The sequence below is a fragment of the Diceros bicornis genome, chromosome 15, assembly GCF_020826845.1.
Source record: "Diceros bicornis minor isolate mBicDic1 chromosome 15, mDicBic1.mat.cur, whole genome shotgun sequence".
NCBI lineage: Eukaryota > Metazoa > Chordata > Mammalia > Perissodactyla > Rhinocerotidae > Diceros > Diceros bicornis.
The window spans coordinates 5,982,912-6,005,037 of NC_080754.1; the positions used below are offsets into that span (position 1 = coordinate 5,982,912).

The 22,126-nt window shown below is 33.1% G+C and overlaps 1 protein-coding gene across 5 annotated transcripts in view; it reads right to left on the reverse strand.

Moving 5' to 3' along the window:
- The window catches only part of SENP7 (SUMO specific peptidase 7), a 136,591-nt gene that overhangs the window by 29,790 nt on the left and 84,675 nt on the right, over nt 1-22,126 (reverse strand). For 3 of the 5 annotated variants that reach the window (XM_058555706.1, XM_058555705.1, XM_058555703.1), the window contains 6 exons: nt 16,078-16,196; nt 12,947-13,128; nt 11,301-11,637; nt 10,438-10,595; nt 7,781-7,927; nt 3,500-3,533 (listed from right to left, as the gene is read on the reverse strand). In XM_058555706.1, coding sequence (XP_058411689.1) covers nt 3,500-3,533; nt 7,781-7,927; nt 10,438-10,595; nt 11,301-11,637; nt 12,947-13,128; nt 16,078-16,196 — 977 coding nt within the window. Of the gene's footprint in view, nt 1-3,499; nt 3,534-7,780; nt 7,928-10,437; nt 10,596-11,300; nt 11,638-12,946; nt 13,129-16,069; nt 16,197-22,126 lie in introns of those variants that run through there. The other 2 variants (XM_058555704.1, XM_058555707.1) reach the window with 2 other exon arrangements.

Below are 22,126 nucleotides of genomic sequence, written 5' to 3' on the forward strand. Positions count from 1 at the left end.
CCTGTTTTCATGCCAATACCACACTGTTTTGATGACTAAAGCTTTGTAATATAGTTTGAAATCAGGAAGTGTAATGCCTCCAGGTATGTTCTTTTCAGGATTGCTTTGGCTATTTCTGGTCTTCTGTTGTTCCTTACAAATTTTAGGCTGTTTTTTCCATTTCTGTGAAAAACGCCATTGGAATTTTGATAGGGATTACATCGAATCTGTAGACTGCTTTGGGTAGTATGGACATTTTAAAAATATTAATTCTTCAAATCGATGAGCACTGTAACTCTCCCATTCTGAAAACTGTCAGTGCAACTGGCAGCAAAGACAGATTAAATTAAAAGCAAAGAGAAATGAGGTCCTTCAGAAAACTTTCTCAGCATTTCTCCCTCATGCAGCTCACAGCCCCAAACAGTTGATACTATTTCTGTGAAATCCAGAGAGCTACTATGAATCCAAGTGTTCCAACCTTTTAGTATGGAAGCTAAATTGTCCCTAGGAAGACCGCTTTTAAAAGTTTCCCTTAAAAAAAAAAAAAGGGATTTAATGTCACCATAAGAACAAGTTACCTTATTAGCACACTGTCCCCCAATATCTGGTTTATTCTGTTACAGGGATATATGTGGCAGACACTGAAAGTGAGAGTTGCCCATCACTTTTCCTACCCACTGTTAGAGATGTTAGTAACAGAATCCTAATTTCACTTAGGAAGCAAGATACCCAGCTTTTAAAAACTCTATTTCCTAGCTTCCTTTGCAAATAGATGTGGGGTCACATGACTAAAAAATTTAAGTAGAAGGGGTTAGGTGGCATACACATCCGAGAAGGCACCTTAAAAGGGCAAGAGATAGGTGATATGTGCCCTTCTCACCATTTTCCCCTCCTCCTATTTTCTACCTAGAACACTAACATGATGGCTGGAGCATGAGCAGCCATATGAACCATGAGACAAACTTGAGGATGAAAGTCTTGTGTCAGGGATGACAGAATAGAGAAATAAATTCTGGGTCCCTGATGACCAAAGAAAGACCATATCAGCCTTGTTAGGCCTACCTCTGGATTTCTTCTATGTGAAGAAAAAATACACTATTTTCTTTAAGCCACAGCCAAACATAATTAATATCCAACATAAATCTGGATAAATCAATTTTTCCCTCAGCTGCTGTAGAAAAGGAATAACCATTTAGACCCCTAGGTTTCCCATCTACAAAAATCTTTTATATGCATGCCTTATTTTTAAAAGATTTTGGTATATGGGAATTTAGGATAGACAGGATTTGGGGAAGAAAACTTAGTGTTTTCCTCTTCCATTATAAAATGGTAAACCCATTACCACTGACAAGAGTATTGTTCCACAATTTTTAATTAAAATCATCTTTTAAAAATCATTTGGGATCAAAAACTTATAAAAGAAAGCAATATTTGAAACAAAGTAAAAATATTGACTGTGAAAACCTAAAATATCATTTTTGAGGTCTGTAGCACAAGAATGAGAGGTAGCTCTGTTACACAGGTCTTTAGCTATAGATTATAGTTAGATGTAACAGGACTACATCAAACTAAAAAGCTTCTGCACAGCAAAGGAAACCATCAATAAAATGAAAAGACAATGTACTGAATGGAAGGAAATATTTGCAAATCATATATCTGATAAGAGGTTAATACCCAAAACATATGAAGAACTTATACAACTCAATAGAAAAAAAAATCTGATTAAAAAAATGGGCAGAGGAACTGAACAGACATTTTTCCAAAGAAAGCATACAGATAGCCAACAGGTACATGAAAAGGTGCTAACCATCACTAATCATCACAAAAATGCAAATCCAAATCACGATGACTATCACCTCACACCTGTTAGATTGGCTGTTACCAAAAAGACAAGAAATAACACGTGTCGGCATGGATGCAGAGAAAAGGGAAACTTGTGGACTGTTGGTGGGAATGAAAATTGGTGCAGCCACTATGGAAAATAGTATAGAGGTTCCTCGAAAAATCAAAAATAGAACTACCATATGATCCAGCAATTCCACTTTTGGGTATTTATCCAAAGAAACAACAACACTAATTCAAAAAAATATATGCACCCCCATGTTCATTGCAGCATTATTCACAATAGCCAAGATATGGAAACAACCTAACTGTTCATCAATGGATGAATGGATGTAGTCTATATACACAATGGAATGTTATTAAGCCATAAAAAAGAATGAAATCTTGCCATCTGCAACAACATGGATAGACCTTGAGGGCATTATGCTAAGTGAAATGAGAAAGACAAATACTGTATGATATCATTTATATGTGAAATCTAAAAAGAAAAAAACCAAGCTCACAGATAAAGAGATCAGATTGGTGGTGGCCAGAGGCAGGGGGCGGGATGAGCAAAATGGGCAAAGGGGGTCAAAAGATACAAACTTCCAGTCATAAAATAAGTCATGAGGATGTAATGTACAGCATGGTGACTATAGTTAGTAATACTGTACTGCATATTTGACAGTTAAGAGACTAGATCTTAGAATTTAGATCAAATTCTTAGAAAAGAATTTGAGAGGTAGCTCTGTTACATAGGTCTTTAACTTTAGATTATAGCACTATCTTTTATGAAATTATTATTTCTTTTTAAATCACAGGTCTTTGTTTCTTCATTTCCTAATTAAGAATATCAATATATTTATTCTGTGCCTTATACATTCTTACTACTTATAGCAGCTTCCTAATTACTAGATTCATTACCGTAACATATAGTTGTGGATTCTGTACATGGGTATCTGGGGAGTCTAATTAAAGTTACTTTGGTCACATCTTCAGTCTTGGAACAGAAGCTTCCTCTTTCCTAGTTCATTTCTGAAATGCTTTTTGTGTATATTTTTATTCCTCATTCTTTTCATAATTCATTCTCTAAAGAGACTATTCTCTATTGTCTATTATTTGTTTTCTTCGTGTCATTATTTATTCTGAAAAGTTTTTAGTTGGGGAGAGAATAAGAAAATGGTCTGAGTGTCTACAAGTTGCAGGTACATTTTCCAATATCCTTTGCCTTACACAGGTAAGAAATGGTATAAAAAAAACTCTCAACCCTTATAGAAAACCATTTTACGTTTGTGTGCAACATTAAAAATTTTCCTTATGCTTCTTTCCTTATAGTTCCTATTTTTATCCACTTTTATATACCAAAAATCTTCTTGTTATCAAAACTTTATTTCTGTTAATCCCAAGAAATTACCATGAGTCCCTTAATATTAGTTGATTTGAAGTCATTAAAACAATAGTATACTATTGTTTTATAGTATACATTAAAAAAATAGTATACTATTTGCAATCTTATAAAACATTTTAACTCCTTTTGAAGTTGCTAAAAAAAGTGTTAAGTTGAAACACATTAACCTTAGTTTTACTTAAATTCTATACTGGAAAAAATCATTATAGAAAGATTTCAGAATTTTTGCTGACCAATTAGTTTATACTCAAAATTACAGTGAAAAGAGGTCATAAGAGAATGACAGCTTACCTTGAAACGGGATCTTAACATACTTTGTTGTGAACTAAAAGAAAAATTAAAAATTAAAAAAATGAGTTACCACTCAAAATGTTACTATTCAAAATTTCCAAATTTTTTTTCTTTCTCAAACCACAAGTACATATTCAAAGTCTACACTAAAAGTGCTCAAGCCTTTTTATCAATAAACCAAGAAAATGTTTCACTGTAAAGACTTAGTTTTATGGAGGTTTAAGGACTCTGCACAAGTAATTTAATTCTCAATGTGCTTATTTATAAAAACCAGTAAGACTTTATTTAATGTATTTTTCAAAAATGTTTCCTGTATATTTAAAAAAGAAATCAGACAAAGTCCAGAAGAAACTGCCAAGAAACCTCACAAGGTGTCAGTGACTGGGAAATAAACCACAAAACAGTTTGATTCTTGGCTTTGCTGACATTCCTAGCATTCATCCTTCTCTGCTCCATGTTACAAACCCCCTCCTGACCAACGACTCAGCAAGGTTCTTGCTCCTTATGCTCCTTCTGGCAAGGACACTAATTTTCTCTAGGTACCTTATGTATATATCTGACCTCCTTAAGCGCTGCTTTTAAAAACTCCCAAGAGTTGCGGAGCACCTAAATCTTACATGTACCATCTAAAACAGGCTTGTGCTCTGAAGTTTGCCTCTCCATTAATGCCAAATTAATTCATGCCTATTTATTTATTCTTTGATTAGGCTTCTCTTTCAACGAATACATTTATGAAACTGATGACCAAATCAGGGGTACAGTCTGTGAGCACAAAACAAAATCGAAAATGGTCTTGGTACATGCGTACCTAGATTAACTAATAACAGAGTTCCAAATAAGGAGCAAACAAGGTTCAATGAAACCACAGGTTTACTGTGACTCCATTCTTTTGCCAATTTAAAAATTATTTCACATTGTAGTTTCATAAATATACTCATATTTCATAGTGTAAGTCAGCTACTAAAGCAAAATTTGAGCAAAAGAGCATATGAGTTAAAAGCTGAGCTTGGGGTTCAAATCCTGCCTCTATTATATCTACCACTTACACAAATAGTAACCAGGTAAACTTAGGTCACCTACTGAACCTCTCTCAGCTTTACATAAGATCCTTAACCAATAGGAGCTATTATCATTAGACACCAGCATCTGATTAAGTATGTTATCTAGTTTAATTTAGTCAAATACACCTTATTCTTCTGTCACTTTCACACGACTGCTACATATATACATATTTGGTGTATATTTTCCCTTGCCAAATTCTTTCTAACATGTTTCACTGGGACTTTAACCTCATAAAATATATAGCAAATGTAACTAACTAGTTATGAAAATGAATATAAGGAGTGTTTGCTTTTGAGATTTTATACTTATTACTACAAAATTTTGAACTAGAAGTAGTGTATCTATATCCTTGGACTCTACTTTCTACGTTACTCTCTCATTCTCCCACCATAAGTATTGTTGTGCTATCAAACCTTTCAGCTTGGCAAGGATCTGATACTCATTTACACCTTTGTTTGGTGACTAAGCCAATGTGAAACCTCTCCCAAAGGCAAAGCCCATTCCCAGCAAAAACATAATCTCCAGTTAAGAAAATGAGAAAGATGTTTTTGTGGCAGTAAGGTAAACCAGTTCTCTGAAATCAGACGGCATCTATTTAAACTTAAGAATAAAGCTGAATGTAAGAGCTCTTTTATAACTTCTTACAACAACCAGTACAGTTCTCTGAACATAATATGTACTTAATAAATATTTTTCCTATCAGCAAAATTGGATCTACAAAATGAAATGTTCACATCCATTGCAGCTTTCTCTATGCTAAAAAAAATTATAACTTGTCTCCAACTATAAGAAAATGGCTCTAATTTATGTAATAGTTTCTCACTATAGGTATTTTTCTAGTTCAGTTAAATTGTGACTATTATGAGAATGAGAACAATATCTCCAGTGTCCACAACAATACATAGTAGACACTCACTGAACATCTGGAAAATGACTGAGTTTAATTCTCTAATATATTTACTTCCTCCAAAAAGTTCTTTAATTTCTAAGTTACAGAGCATCATGATAGAACCGTGTCTGAAAAAGAATATATTTTAAAATCCTTTTGAAAAACTTGAAAGTTTTAAGACGTTTACCCTTCTCTAATTTTTGTTATTCATTTTTTTTAATTTTTAAAATTGTGTATGCTTTTATCATAACTGTTTTAATTTTTCAGAATTCCTCTCAGCCTTTCTTCACATGCATATATTTTACCTGCATATATTTACTCTGATTTACACCACTTTCCTATAATTAGACATTTAAGTTTTTTATTTTAATTATGAGTGTTCCAACAAACATGAGACAAATTTTTAAGACCTACTTTATGACATTTATTGAGTATTTACAGGCCCCTACTATTTGTAATAACAAAATAGTGGGACAACTGAAATGTCAAACAGTCAGGAATTAAGAACAATCCAAATATCCTAAAATAGCTACACGAATTAAATTAATTGAACATAATTATGGAGAATTACAAAACAGTATGTATGATGTCATATCCTTTTGTTTTAAACTTACATATGTATCCAATATGAAGAATATGGAATGATAATACACTGTAGGGTTAATGGCAGTCATCTCTGGATAAGCAAGATTATAAGTGTTCTTTAAATTGTTCCTGTACTCATGTGTAGTTTTTTGTTTGGTTTTGTTTTTAGCCCATAACAAGCCCACTTGACTGTGTAATAACATAATTAGTACAATAATTAACGAAAACCCATTGTTGAATGTTTACATTGGATTTTTCCTCCCCTGGCTAATCAATCATTGATATATATTTAGGTTATCCAATTTCTTGCCATTACAAAGAACTCAACAGAAAAAAATGGTTAAACCTGAATTTAAAATTAAAAAGCAGAATGGGGGAAAATGGTGAATAGTGAACAAAATTCCTTAAAGAAAAAGAATTGTAAAATCATCCCAGGCACGCCAAAATCATTAATATCTGAAAACTAGTGACCAGAAAATATTAATTTTAAACTGAATTGCTCTTGTGCTTTTAATCAAAGCAACTTTAACTATATCACAAGCCACCCCTATTTTTTGTTCCCAGAATTTGCTGGATTTGTACATGATGTTTACTCTGTTGGGATTAGGTCTTCCCCTTGCCTGGTCACCAAGTAAACATCCACTTTATGTCTTAAATCATATGCTGTCTTCTCTGTGAACTCTTCCCTGATTCCTCCAGACAGATATAGGTACTTCTGCCCATATGCACCCTTCTTGTACATATTTCTACTGTACATTTTACCATAATGCAAAGTAAATATCTATTTATATGTCTGTCTCTTCCATTAGACTATAAGTTCCTTGAAAGCAGAGACCAAGTCTTACCATTTTTATCTTCCCTGCCCTATCCCTAACACAGTGAAATATTAATAAAACTTCTAGGAAAATACCTGAGTTATAATCTAACATAGTCAATTCAATTCAACTAATATTTATAAGTGCATATTTAGGTCAGAGTCATTTATGGGCGGTATAAAGGAAATAAAGGCATGGTTCTCCACCACAAGATGCTTAAAGGCTAATGGAGAGGTTTAGGCAAGAAGATAAACAATTATAAACCCATGGAACAAATCTTACAACAGATGTACAAAGTGCTGTAAGTACATAGTAAAGGGAAAGTTAATTCTGGCTAGGAAGGAAAAAACAGAAAAAGTTTCCTGAAGAGGAAGTATTTCAGATAAGCCTTAAAAGATAATTAAGATTTTAACAGGCAGACATGGTGAGAAAATATAGAGGACTGAATAAAATCCATCTGGCTTTCATATACAATAATGCGAGGGGGAATACTGAAAAAAAATGGAAAAATAGAAACTGTTCCTGGAGTTCCTTATATAATAAGTTTAGGAATTTGGAGAACTCAGTTTACAATAATTTAAACCAGCAAAATGAGATTTCTTCTTTTTGCTCTCAACTACACCCTGAATAAAAATTTACTTTACCACCAAATAAGTTTTAGAGCCCAAAGAACATCAATATTACATGATTTTTTTTAATATATGGTCTTCATTAGAGTAGTCAGATCAGAGAGATAATTTCAGGATATTTCCCTATGATTTTAGGATTTCCCCCCAATTAAAGACACATGTCAAAGTAGGTATAATGATACATTCAAAGTGGCCCATATAAAATTAATCTCAACTCTATTTTCATTTGCACTAAAAAAAGAGAAGACAATCTGAAAACGCTTTGCCCAAGACCCAAAACAAAAAAAATAAATATACTTACTGTAACACAACCTTTAGAAGCTCCTTTTATTTTACCAATATAAACAGAAGTAAATATAAAATCCAGCTGTAGATCCATCTCACCACTAGGTATAATACCAGAAACGTTTTCCATGACAGGATTATATGGACATAAGTCAGATGAAGCCTAACAAAAAATAAATTATAAAATGCACGTAAACCCTAAGTATTATATAAATGCTGACCAAGATTTTCAAAGTTAAATACTTCTTTAAATTACTCTTAATGAATTTTTTAAGGATTTTACACTGTTCTTACCGTGAAGAAATAGTTATATAAATGTTTTTTTAAGTATATGATTTACCTTGAGAAAATTACTCTAGTCAAATCCTCCATTAATCCATAGGCCTAAACTCCAGAAATATATCTTCCTCTATATCAAAGTCATGATTTCAAATTCAATATTCCCTAAAAGGCTTTATTCACTTTTAACTCAGAAATAAATTAAGATTTATATAGTATTTTAGTTTAAAATGAGTTTTTAAATATATTATTTCTTTTAATCACCACAACCACCCCGTGAGGTAGTTTGTTGCTTTTTTCCCATTTCGTAATTAAAGTTAATAGACGTTTGGATGGGCTAAGTAACTTGCCCAAAGCAATGCAGTTAGTAAGAAGCAAAACTAAGACAAATCCAGGTTTCTATCTCCAGGTCAAGGGTTACTTTAACCACATAAAATTGCTTCCATAAACCAAGACGATGCTCTTAGCTACTGCACTTTTAGTGTCAGTGAAGGGATACAAGTGCTAAGAACCATCTGTTACATCAACTCTGTATGCTTTACTATATGATCTGTCTGAGGATAACCAACCAGCAGCCTAAAACCTCAAGATTCATACCACTTCCACTCAAACAACCACACAACCCTGCTTCGAAATTACAACAGACTACCAGGCAGTATCGGCAGCAGCTGTTGCCCGCAATCTCTCCTGAATCTTACACTGCTTTCAGGTGACTTTTTCAACTCACATTTGCCTAGCCTTTGCACATTATCCCTCTTTACCCCTAACATCACTAATGACCAAATAAATTACCACTAGAGCAATTATGCATGTTACTTTCCTCCTACCTCTAGAAAATGTGATTAATCCTCATCTGAAACATATACAGTACTCATTATTTTTAACCCAGCTCACAATGCCATTTACCTGCTTAATAGAATTTCTTTGTCATTTACATCTTTTACTGCTTACTATACTTTTCTTCTTATCTCCTAAGTGAAAAAGGGGAGTCAAATCAACTACAGGTGGCTCTAGTCAGTTAGACAACTGTGTGTTATTTTGTAAAGACTCACTGTCTCCTAAAAATGGCCAATCCATGTTTCTCATTACTTCATTTAAAACTGGAAACAAGGGAGAGTGTGGAGATGTTATGGTATTCTGCCTTATAGATCTTGGTAAGTCTCCATGTTATTTGCTGCTTGGTTGTGATCATACTCTGTCAGTTCTAACAGAGATGTTATTTTCTTATAATGTGATCATTTCATAATGCATTGTCAACTAATATGCTGCCAAGGGAGCTATAATTCTTTTAGGAGTTTGAACTCATTATCAACAATGACACTTTTAATTACAAAAACAACTAAGCCATCAAGTAGGCTATTGGCCCAATCGAGCAAGAATGGTTACATTTTAACAAAACTTCAGAACACAGCTGCTAAGGGGATCTCTGTATGGAGTACCAAATGCAAGAGAAACACCTGTGAAAAAATAATCAGACCATTAGACTGTTTTCCTAGAACTGACTAAATTCTTCATCACACCTCACAGAATAATAGCCTGTGACATTATCAAAAAACAAACCAACAATTCACCATAATTCTGCACTGGTGGTCACTGACAATCATTTCTTAAAAATAGGATAATCAGAGACTGATAATATGAATGAATACTAACAATAAATGATTTGAACCTTACTTTAGAGCTATACTCTTCAAAGTACTACATCAAAAACACAACTGGCCGACATTAAACCAACAAACACTTTCATTTATTATTTTCTGTAAGAAGGAAGAGACAAAGGACTTAACAAACTGCTAGGTTTGTGACACTGTTCTAAACACTTTCATATGACATTTCACTTAATACTCAAAATAATCTTGTCAGATAAGAGTCATTATCCTCATTTAACATATGAGGAAACTCAGGCTTGAAGAAGTTAAGTGACTTGCCCAAATGGCAGAGCCAGGCTTTGAACACAGGCTTATCTATCTCCAGAAGCCATGTTCTTTCCTATCATGCTGCCTTAATAGCATGTGAAGAAAAGGAATAATTCCAAGTAGCCATAGTACTGTAAGACCACACAGATGAAATTGGAAACTATATAATTCTAGAAAATGTTTTGATAAAGTACTTAAATGTCCAATGATAACCATAAAAAGGGAAAAAATATTCAAGTCATAGAGTATTTAGACTGAAAAAATATATAAATGACCAGAAAAAAATGGTATAATCCTTTCACTTCAAAATAAAGACAATTACATATTTCCCTTGAGCTAATATGAAAGTTGTCTCAAAATTCAAACTAAGAAAATTTGTAATGTTTATTACAATATTCTTTTTGATGAAACAAGAAACAGTCGTTAGTCAATAGTGTATATTTCACTGTTAATCTGCGAGACGGCAGTAATAAATCACCTGTACTGATTCACATGTAATCAATGGTAGTTCTGACAATGCTGATTCAGAAGTACTCTCATTTTCATTACTGACGGCATGGTCTTGCTTAGGTTGTAATTTAAGAATTTCTGAACTTTTATGTTCAACGGGTCCTTCTTCATCACTGGAAACGACAACTAAAAAGGAAAAATACTTATTTTTTAAATGTGTCACAATAATCACATGTCAAAAAGAGAACTTTCTAATTCATTCAATATATCTTTAATAATCCCACTTTACCTTCTGGAAGATGAAGACATTTAAAAATGGATACAGCTGAGGAGAACTGAAGAACAAGTTCTAGTTCTAATAATGTATTGTGCCATCATTCTAAATTGTACTTTAAATCCTGTTACATTAGTTGCTTCCAAGAGGGAGAAATGGATGGCCAGGGGAAGATGTGGAAGACTATTCACTGTATACACTTCAGAACTTTTTTTGTGCCATATGACTGTATCAAATACTTGAAAATTAATTAAATCAAAATTAATGACAATAGTTAAATAGCACTTAAACTCTCCATACTTTAGCTTCATCAACCAAAATGACAATAATAATGGTCCATACAGAATCCTTTTAAAAACTACCAATGAGTTGAATCACAGTACACTAATCTAAAAACAGAAAATTCACTTCTGCTTCCAAGTACTCCACTGTTTATCTAAATCAATATTACAAAATTCATGAAGGAAGTCCCAAAACCCCGTCTTTTTTTCTAAAGCTAATATGTTCCATAGTGATGTCATAAACAGCTTATTGCCTTGGCAAATTTGTTTGAGAGGAGAAATAAAACAAGTAAAGTAGAAAAAATTGAGAGCCTTTATAATCCTCCTGTTACTTACTTGGCTCAGCTGAGATTAGTGACTGGTTCCCTTCACTGTGTTCACTTAAAACAGGCTTTTCTATCGCATTCAAGTCATTCTCATCCTTTTCAACCAGGGTAGAATTCCCCACAGTACCAGTGGAAATAGAGCTTTCAAAAGTTTCAGTGGTTGAACACTCAGAGGTGCTTTTGGGACCTCTCAAAGCCAACTCCTGACAATTAAGTGAGGATATTTCAGTAAAATCACTTTCTATAGTTACAGGTGTAATTTCTTCAAGCAGTTTTGAGTCCTGATGATAGTTTTCACTTGACTTTTCAAACTCAATGGATACTCTTGAGTCATTTTCTTGTTCTTTCTGAACATATTAAATAAACACATATAAAAATTAGCATTTTTCAAATTTGGCTAGCATAAAGAACTTTTTTTAAGTTTAAATTTCTAAGAAGAATATAAAAGTGAAATTATTATATCATTTCTATACCACAGGGGCAGAAAACGACACAATTATACTATATTACTCTTGCCAGTGTCTTCCAGGTATAAAGATACAGTTTGGTCTGCCCAATCGGATGCCTAAACATTTTTTAAAAGGATGGGACGGAGAAACCCCTCTATTTATAAGTGGTTCAGATGGTCTCCCACAATCTAAGTCAACTTTAGAATAAGAGGAATTTTTTTTTTAATTTTATTTTGCAAAAAGTAATGAGGTCATATGACATCATGTGACTTCAGTAACAAAACAAAAAGTTAAAAACTTAAGAGGATAACAATATGAAAAATCATGAACATCAATCACTGCCTTCACATCTCCATTACTCTATAAATCTAAATCATGTTTATAATTATAATACAAAGGCACAGCAAAGTCCTGAAATGCCTTGTGAATCAAAGAAATCAAAAAGCTGTCTTCTTATAGTTTTATTGTTAACTGTACACTAAGTCTTTGAAAATAGATATGTATGTCTTAAGTATGGTAATTCTTTACTTATAACAAATTCCTGAAGCTCTAGATAAAGAGAAGCTTAAAGAAGTTGATAAATAAATTACTTCTGATAAAAGCAATCTGGTAATAATTTTACAGAGCAAGTGAAAAAGCAATTGGCTAGACATTATGAATAGTATTTGATTAAAATAAGGTAAAATAAAAGAAAACAAGTCTGAAGGATATACACCAAACTACTAAGTAAGGAGCAGTACTGGAGAAGGAGCAATTTTAACTTTTTACTCATTCATAACATTTGAAATTTGTTCTGATAACTGTATTACTACAAAAAAGTTTCATTTAAACTATTTTTTTTATATAATTTTATTTATTTATTTTTTCCCCCAAAGCCCCAGTAGATAGTTGTATGTCATAGATGCACATCCTTCTAGTTGCTGCACGTGGGACTCGGCCTCAGCATGGCGGGAGAGGTGGTGGGTCGGTGAGCACCCGGATCTGAACCTGGGCCGCCAGCAGCAGAGCGCACGCACTCAACCGCCAAGCCACGGGGCCGGCCCCTCATTTAAACTATTTTTTAAAAATCAGAGAATCAAAAAAGTAGGCAAAGAAAAGAAATTTGATGATAAAAGCAGAAAGCTAGAAGAATATTATTTGGCCACAGTCAATTCATTTTTATTATAGCACAAATTATTTCATATGACATCTAAATACCTCTACTTACTGTCAGTTCTGCTGACTTATACAAAGAAGTAGAATTATGAGAATCCAGTATATTACTCCTAAGCCTTTTCTTTCTCTTCCTGGAAATCAGAGTAGGTTCCATTTTTGAATCAGAATATATATCAGCCTTGTTTCTGCTCCCCTCTTCCAGATGGTCACAACCTCTGCTTCCACTACTGAGTCCTTAAAAAACAAAAGAAACATAAATATGACCAAAAAGTACAGAAATAATTTGTTTTAGAGGAGCTCAAAGAAATACCATCAAAATTGCTGTATTATTTCCAAAGCTAATTTAAAAAGAAGTCCATTGTTAAATTCTCATACTGACATAGATGAATATAAAGAGATATCCTATTTTAAACTGCATACACAAAGTAAATGTTCGTTGTACAATAAATATGAGATGAGGAAATACGTAAAAAAGGAGTATTCTTTAGTAAACGAAGCAAAGCAATCAAACCATGTTCTTCCCTTTGCTATAACTGCATTTGACAGTAACACATAAAAAAAGGTCTTAATAAAATTTGGAGAATTCATGTGTTAAAATATTTTGTTAATTCATTGTGATTTTAGAAATTAGTTGTCTTTTTAAAACATAAGTTTTAAATATACATATATATTTTTTAAAGTGAAAAGGGACAATAATTTGAAAGAGTATTGATCACTGCTCTTTTAAAGGGAGCCAAAATACCTTGCCTCAACAGCTGACTGTGATGTGATCATTCACAAGGCTATCAGTTTGCTTCACAGATTGTTTCTTCTTTTTGAAAATTAAGACTCTGTCATTTTAAGTCTCCAATAAATCTACTGCCCTACAGAGAAGGAAGTGCTCCCTTGCTTAAGCCAACAAAGCATTATTTTGAAACTCATGTTAATTATTAATAAAAATGCTTAGATTTCAGTTATCAGAGACATGTACTATACAAAAATACCTTCCAAAAGGTTCTACCTAACTAACTGAAGGTTATCCTGAATTATTTTGCTTTCTGAAGCTATATCACACAAGTACCAACTCAAAGTTTATACAAGGCAAGTCCCAAAGCAGCTTCCTTGAATTCCTGTAACACTGACTGGCCTGACCTCTCCATTCACTCAAAGTTCTTCAACACTACAAACCTTCTTCAAACTATTCTTGCTCTTACTGTAGCTTCATAGACACCTAATGACTAACATTCATAATATCTCTTTGTCATTGCTTAAAAGGCAGGCATTGAGAGGACTGAGGGCAAAAACTCCAAGACAGTCAGGAGTTTTCCAATTTCCAAAGGAAACACTCTTTACTCCCTCCCCTAGGAAAATAAACTCTCCCAAATCAGCAACACAATATTTTGAAAAGTACAACAAATTTTATTTGCAATTTTGTAAACTGTAAAGGTAGTCAAATACAATTTCTACATATAAATACTGTATCAAATTACAATTTCTAAACATAAATACTATAGCAAAAAGACTAATGAAAGGAAAGTGGCTTGAGAAAAACTCTATTATACAGGAGTTTTCCTTCAAACAGTTTACTATTTACACATCAGCCAAGACTATCTCATGGGAAACAGGAATAAATTTATCAGATAGAGCTAGACATTGTAAAAATAGGATTCTACCTGCATAAAATATACAATTTAACTTGCAAATATTACTAGCATATAAAATTAAAGAGGTCACAAATTCCTATAAACATGAGTATTAAACATTTCCAATGTATTATTTTCGTGAAAGCAAATTCCACAAGGCAAACTTAATGTACAACAAAAAAAGGTACACCTGGGATTTAAATCAGAATTACCATTAATTTATGGGTTTACATTAAACCACTGGTATTAACCACAACTATTAGAATGAAAACATGGTGAGTTTCAATAGCTAATTTTCTTAAAAACACTTTACCTATAAGGAGAACCTCCAGGGATACTAAGAAACTATAAAGTGTTTCTTTTATCATGCATTTTTTTCCCTACTATAAGTCTAAAATTCTACCACGACTCTGAAACACTACTGAAGGGCACAAATCCAAAAACTTTTTATTCAATTATTCCTACTCCACCTAGGAAAGCAGTGGAATATGAGGGCTTAACAGTGTCTCTGATAGCATGTGAACCAAGTCCACTTGCACAAACACTTATTTTTTTATTTGGTAATTAAACATAATTATTTCTGAAAAAAGTACAACTCATCAGAAAATAAATCTTTCATTATATGCAGACAGTACTTAGTCATTAATTGAAGGATTATATCTACAGAGTCTCAATGCTTTCTCTAGATTGCCCTCATGATAGTTGTAGCTGATTTCTTGTATACATCAAAGTTATTAGTCTAGTTTCCTTTTAAGTTTTCCTCTTCTATGGAAAAGGCTAGTAAAAATGTGTAAATAGCTGTGTCCCAAATGAAGTACAAAGAATTTTTGCATAGTGTCACTAAAGGACCATCTTTTATGTGAATAATTTATAAAATCATTCAGAAAACAAAATATCTCAACTAGTTTGAAGCTATCAATAATCCAAGAGACCCTCGAAGATTTTAGTTGCACATCTGCCTAATGTAGTAAATTGTTTTGGTGCAAATTTTTGTAAATTATTTTAAAATCTTAAAAGAGAGACAAAATGGAGAAAAGAAGTCAATTCCTTAACCTTATATGCAAGGAGGCCTACAAAGAATTTTCAGAAGTCTAGGATGCATTTACCTTTAAATTTGCTAATAGTGGCTTATATTGGCGTCCTCCTAGAGTTGAGAGAAATTCTAATGAATAAAGAATGTATTTCACAGTAGGAGGATAGACAGTGGGAAGATAATAATCATCAAGTTAGCTGTAATATCAATTACCAGACATATCCATGGAAACAACACTTAGAAATAGCTAACCTAACAATACAACTTTATAGCTGTATGCCCAGCCCCAACAACAATAAAAAAGAAATAATATTCAAATTTAACTTTTGGATTTAGTAAATAAATCAAGAAATGTATACTACAGTATACAAATAGTAAATTTAGCAAGTTTCTTTGTGTTGCTAAATAATCTCCCTTTACTTTCACATATCCTTTAAATGCAAGATTAAAGTTACTTATAACTTAACAATTATTACAAATGCAATAGACAAAAATTCAAATGACAACAGTCTCCTAAGTTTCACAAACCTTTAGGTTGAGTATCAGACATTACAAGACAAACGCCATCATCATCTCCTCGCTTTTCTTTAGCGTCAGCAGCCTGCTTTGCATAATTATTATCTACTGTCTTTCTTGGTTGTGAACCTCTGCAAAAAAAAATAATATTACACTCAATTCTTCTAAACCTAAATGAATCTAGAAGCCAGCTGGCATATATTCAAGATAAAAATCCAACATGTTACAAATATAGTTCCATACATGTATATGAGCAGAGTATATGATCTGAACAGCAGAAAAAATATTGAACTAAGATTTAAGAAATAAGTTTTCATCCCTGTTCTATCTTTAAATTCTACAGGTTTCTTTGGGAGAAAAAAACAAGATACACTGCAGGATTGTGTACATGCAAAATGAGCAAAAGAATAATATACGTATTAAATACATCAGAGAGGTCTAAAAAGTAAAAGTTCCATGAACACAACAAGTACATGATAACCACACCTATGTGTAATCAAAAAATTATAAGCAAAGGTAATTGTTAATATGTTTCAAGCATGGTTCACATATCAAAATTTAAATACAAAATAAAGTCTGGAGTGTGGTAACAAATTTTACCTACAGAGGAAATAATTTAAAATATAGGTACTGCATACTTATCAATAGCTACTTTAAACATCAATGGACTAAATGCTCCAATTAAAAGGCAAAGGGTCGCTGATTGGATAAAACAACAAGACCCATAAATATGCCGCATACAAGAGACACACTTCAGACCTAAAGACACTCACAAACTGAAAGTGAAGGGATGGAAAAAGATACTCCATGCAAATGGCAATGAAAAGAAAGCTGGAGTAGCAGTACTCATATCAGACAAAATAGACTTTAAAACAAAAACTGTAAAAAGAGGAAGAGAAGGGCATTACACAATGATCAAGGGAACAATCCAACAAGAGGATATAATACTTGTAAATATCTATGCACCCAATGTAGGGGCACCTAAATATATAAAGCAACTATTAACAGACATAAAAAGAGAAATAGACAGTAACACAATAATAGTAGGGGACTTTAACACTCCACTTACATCAACGGATAGATCATCCAAACAGAATCAATAAGGAAACATTGGCCTTAAATGGCACACTAGAACAGATGGTCCTAGTAGATATATACAGAGTATTCCATCCAAAAACCAAAGAATACACGTTCTTTTCAAATGCACATGGAACATTCTCCGGGATTGATCACATATTAGGCCACAAAACAAGTCTCCATAAATTTAAGAAGATTGAAATAATACCAAGCATCTTTTCTGACCACAACGGTATGAAACTGTAAATCAACTATAGGAAGAAAATCAGAAAAGCCACAAATAACTGGAGATTAAACAAAATGCTACTGAACAACGACTGGGTCAATGAAGAAATCAAAGAAGAAATCAAAAAATACCTGGAGACAAATGAAAATGAAAATACGACATGCCAGAATTTATGGGATACAGTAAAAGCAGTTCTAAAAGGGAAGTTTATAGCAATACAGGCCTATCTCAACAAACAAGAAAAATCTCAAATAAACAATCTAACAATGCACCTAAAGGAACTGGAAAAAGAGGAACAAACCAAGCCAAAATCAGTAGAAGAAGGGAAATACTAAAAATCAGAGCAGAAATAAATGAAATAGAGACTAAAAAAAAATAGAAAAAATTAATAAAACCAAGAGCTGGTTCTTTGAAAAGATAAACAAAATTGACAAACCTTTAGCTAGACTCACCAAGAAAGAAAGAGAGAAGGCACAAATAAGTAAAATCAGAAATGAAAGAGGAGAAATTGCAACAGACACCTCAGAAATACAAAAGATTATAAGAGAATACTATGAAAAGCTATATGCCAACCAATTCGACAATCTGGAAGAAATGGATAAATTGTTAGAATCATACAACCTTCCAAAACTGGATCAAGAAGAAGTAGAGAATTTGAATAGACCAATCACCAGTAAGGAGATCGAAACAGTAATCACAAACCTCCCCAAAAATAAAAGTCCAGGACCAGACGGCTTCCCTCGTGAATTCTACCAAACATTCAAAGAAGACTTGATACTTATCCTTCTCAAACTCTTCCAAAAAATTGAGGAGGGGGGAAGCTCCCTAACTCATTGTACGAAGCCGACATTACCCTGATACCAAAACCAGACAAGGACAGCACAAAAAATGAAAACTACAGGCCAATATCACTGATGAACATCGATGTAAAAATCCTCAACAAAATACTAGCAAATCGCATACAACAATGCGTTAAAAAGATTATACACCATGATCAATGGGTTTTAGTCCAGGTATTCAGGGATGGTTCAACATTCACAAATCAATCAACGTAATACACCACATTAATAAAATGAAGAATAAAAATCACATGATCATCTCAATAGATGCAGAGAAAGCATTTGACAAGATACAGCATCCATTTATGATAAAAACTCTGAATAAAATGGGTATAGAAGGAAAGTACCTCAACATAATAAAGGCCATATATGACAAACACACAGCTAATATCATCCTCAATGGTGAAAAACTGAAAGCTATCCCTCTAAGAACAGGAACCAGACAAGGATGCCCTCTGTCACCACTCCTATTTAACATAGTACTGGAAGTCCTAGCCAGAGCAATCAGGCAAGAGAAAGAAATAAAAGGGATCCAAATTGGAAAGGAAGAAGTGAAACTCTATTTGCAGATGACATAATTTTATATATAGAAAACCCTAAAGAATTCACCAGAAAACTTTTAGAAGTAATAAACGAATATGGTAAAGTTGCAGGATACAAAATCAACATACAAAAATCAGTTGCATTTCTATACACTAACAATGAAGTAGCAGAAAGAGAAATTAAGAATACAATCCCATTTACAATTGCAACAAAAAGAATAAAATATCTAGGAATAAACTTAACCAAAAAGGTGAAAGATCTACACACTGAAAACTATAAAACATTGCTGAAAGAAATTGAAGAAGACACGAAGAAATGGAAAGATATTCCATGCTCTTGGATTGGAAGAATTAACATAGTTAAGATGTCCATACTTCCTAAAGCAATCTATAGTTTCAGTGCAATCCCTATCAAAGTCCAACAACATTTTTCACAGAAATAGAATAAAGAATCCTAAAATTTATATGGAACAACAAAAGACCCCGAATAGCTAAAGGAATCCTGAGAAAAAAGAACAAAGCTGGAGGTATCATACTCCCTGATTTCAAAATATACTACAAAGCTATAGTAACCAAAACAGCATGGTACTGGCACAAAAACAGACACACAGATCAATGGAATAGAACTGAAACCCCAGAAATAAACCCACACATCTATGGACAGCTAATCTTTGACAAAGGAGCCAAGAACATACAATGGGGAAAAGAAAGTCTCTTCAACAAATGGTGTTGGGAAAACTGGATAGCCACATGCAAAAAAATGAAAGTAGACCCTTACCTTACACCATACACAAAAATTAACTCAAAATGGATTAAAGACTTGAATGTAAGACCTGAAACTATGAAACTTCTAGAAGAAAACATAGGCAGTACGCTCTTCAACATGGGTCTTAGCAACATATTTTCAAGCCCCATGTCTGACTGGGCAAGAGAAACAATAGAAAAAATAAACAAATGGGACTACATCAAACTAAAAAGCTTCTGCACAGCAAAGGAAACCATCAACAAAACAAAAAGACAACCTAACAATTGGGAGAAGATATTTGCAAACCATACATCTGATAAGGGATTAATCTCCAAAATATAGAAAGAACTCATGCATCTCAACAACAAAAAAAACTACCAACCCAATTAAAAAATGGGCAAAAGACCTGAACAGACATTTCTCCAAAGAAGATATACAGATGGCCAACAGACACATGAAAAGATGTTCAAAATCATTAACTATCAGGGAAATGCAAATCAAAACTACAATGAGATATCACCTCACGCCCGTCAGAATGGCTATAATTAACAAGAAAGGAAACAACATGTGTTGGAGAGGATGTGAAGAGAAGGGAACTCTCATACACTGCTGGTGGGAGTGCAAACTGCTGCAGCCACTATGGACGACAGTATGGAGATTCCTCAAAAAATTAAGGATAGAACTACTATATGTTCCAGCTATTCCACTGCTGGGTATTTATCCAAAGAACTTGAAAACACCAATGCGTAAAGATACATGCACCCCTGTGTTCATTGCAGTGTTATTCACAATAGCCAAGACTTGGGAGCAACCTAAGTGCCCATCATGGGATGAATGGATAAAGAAGATGTGGTATATATACACAATGGAATACTATTCAGCCATAAGAAACGATGAAATCCAGCTATTTGTGACAACATGGATGGACATTGAGGGTATTATGCAAAGTGAAATAAGTCAGAGGGAGAAGGTCAAATACTGTATGATCTCACTTATTAAGTAGTAGGTAATAACAACAACAAACAAACACATAGAGACAGAGATTGGATTGGTGGTTACCAGAGGGGAAGCGGGGAGGGAGGAGGGCAAAAGGGATGATTCAGCACATGTGTGTGGTGATGGGTTGTAATTAGTATTCGAGTGGTGAACATGATGTAATCTATGCAGAAATAGAAGTATAATGATTTACACCTGAAATTTATACAATGTTATGAACCAATGTTACTGCAATAAACAAAAAATTAAAAATAAATAAATAAATAAAATATAGGTACTGGTTAAATATATAAAACATTACACTCTGTGAAAAACAAGTTTTGAAATGATGAGCATAATGTCACTATTAATGAAAACTTAATACAATAATAGTAGTAGACTTCAATACCCCACTTTCAGCAATGGATAAATCATCCAGACAGAAAATCAACAGAGAAACATTGGACTGGAACCAAACATTAGACCAAATGGACCTAACATGAATTTATAGAAAATCCCATCCAATAGCACCAGAATGCACATTCTTCTCAAGTGCACACAGAACATTCTCCATGATAAATCATATGATAGGCCACAAAACAACTCCCAGCAAATTTAAGAAGATTGAAATCATAGCAAGTATCTTTTCCAACCACAATAGTATGAAACTAGAAATCAGTAACAGGAGGAAAGCTGGAAATTCACAAATATATGAATATTAAACAATATCCTCCTGAACAACCAATTGGTCAAGGAAAAAATCAAAAAGGAGATAAAGAAATATCTTGAAACAAACAAAAATGTAAGCACAACATATCAAAACCTATGAAATGCTTTAAAAGCAGAGCTAAGAGGGAAGTTTATAGCAATAAATGTCTACAACAAGAAACAAGAAAGAACTCCAATAAACAACCTCAATTTACACCTCAAGGAACAAGTTAAAGAAGAACAAACTAAGCCCAAAGTTAGCAGACGGAAGGTAACAACAAAGAGCAGAGCAGAAATAAATAAAATGAGACCAAAAAAAATAGAAAAGATCAACAAAACTAAGAGCTGATTTTTTGAAAACATTTTTAAAAATTGACAAAAATTTAGGTATACAAACTAAGAAAAAAAGAGAAGACTCAAATAAACAAAAACAGAAATGAAAGAAAAGACATTAAACTGATACCACACAAATACACAGAATCATCTAGAGACCACTATGAATAATTATATGCCAACAAACTGGATAACCTAGAAGAAATGGATAAATAATTAGAAACATATAACCTACAAGACTGAATCATGAAGAAAAAGAAAATCTGAACAGACCAATAATGAATAAAATGACTGAATTAGTAATCAAAAACCTTCCAACACAGAAAAGCCCAAGGACCAGATGGGTTCACTGGTAATTCCACCAAAGAATAAAAGAAGAATTAATGCCAATCCTTCTTAAATTCCTCCAAAAAACTGAAGAGGAAACAATACTCCTAAACTCATTTTATGATGCCATCATTACCCTGATACCAAAGCCAGATAAGGACACTACAGGAATAGAAAACTATAGACCAACATTCCTGATGCAAATAGATGCAAAAATTCTCAACAAAATATTAGGAAACCAAATTCAACAATAAATTAAAAGTCATACACAATGATCAAGCGGGATTTA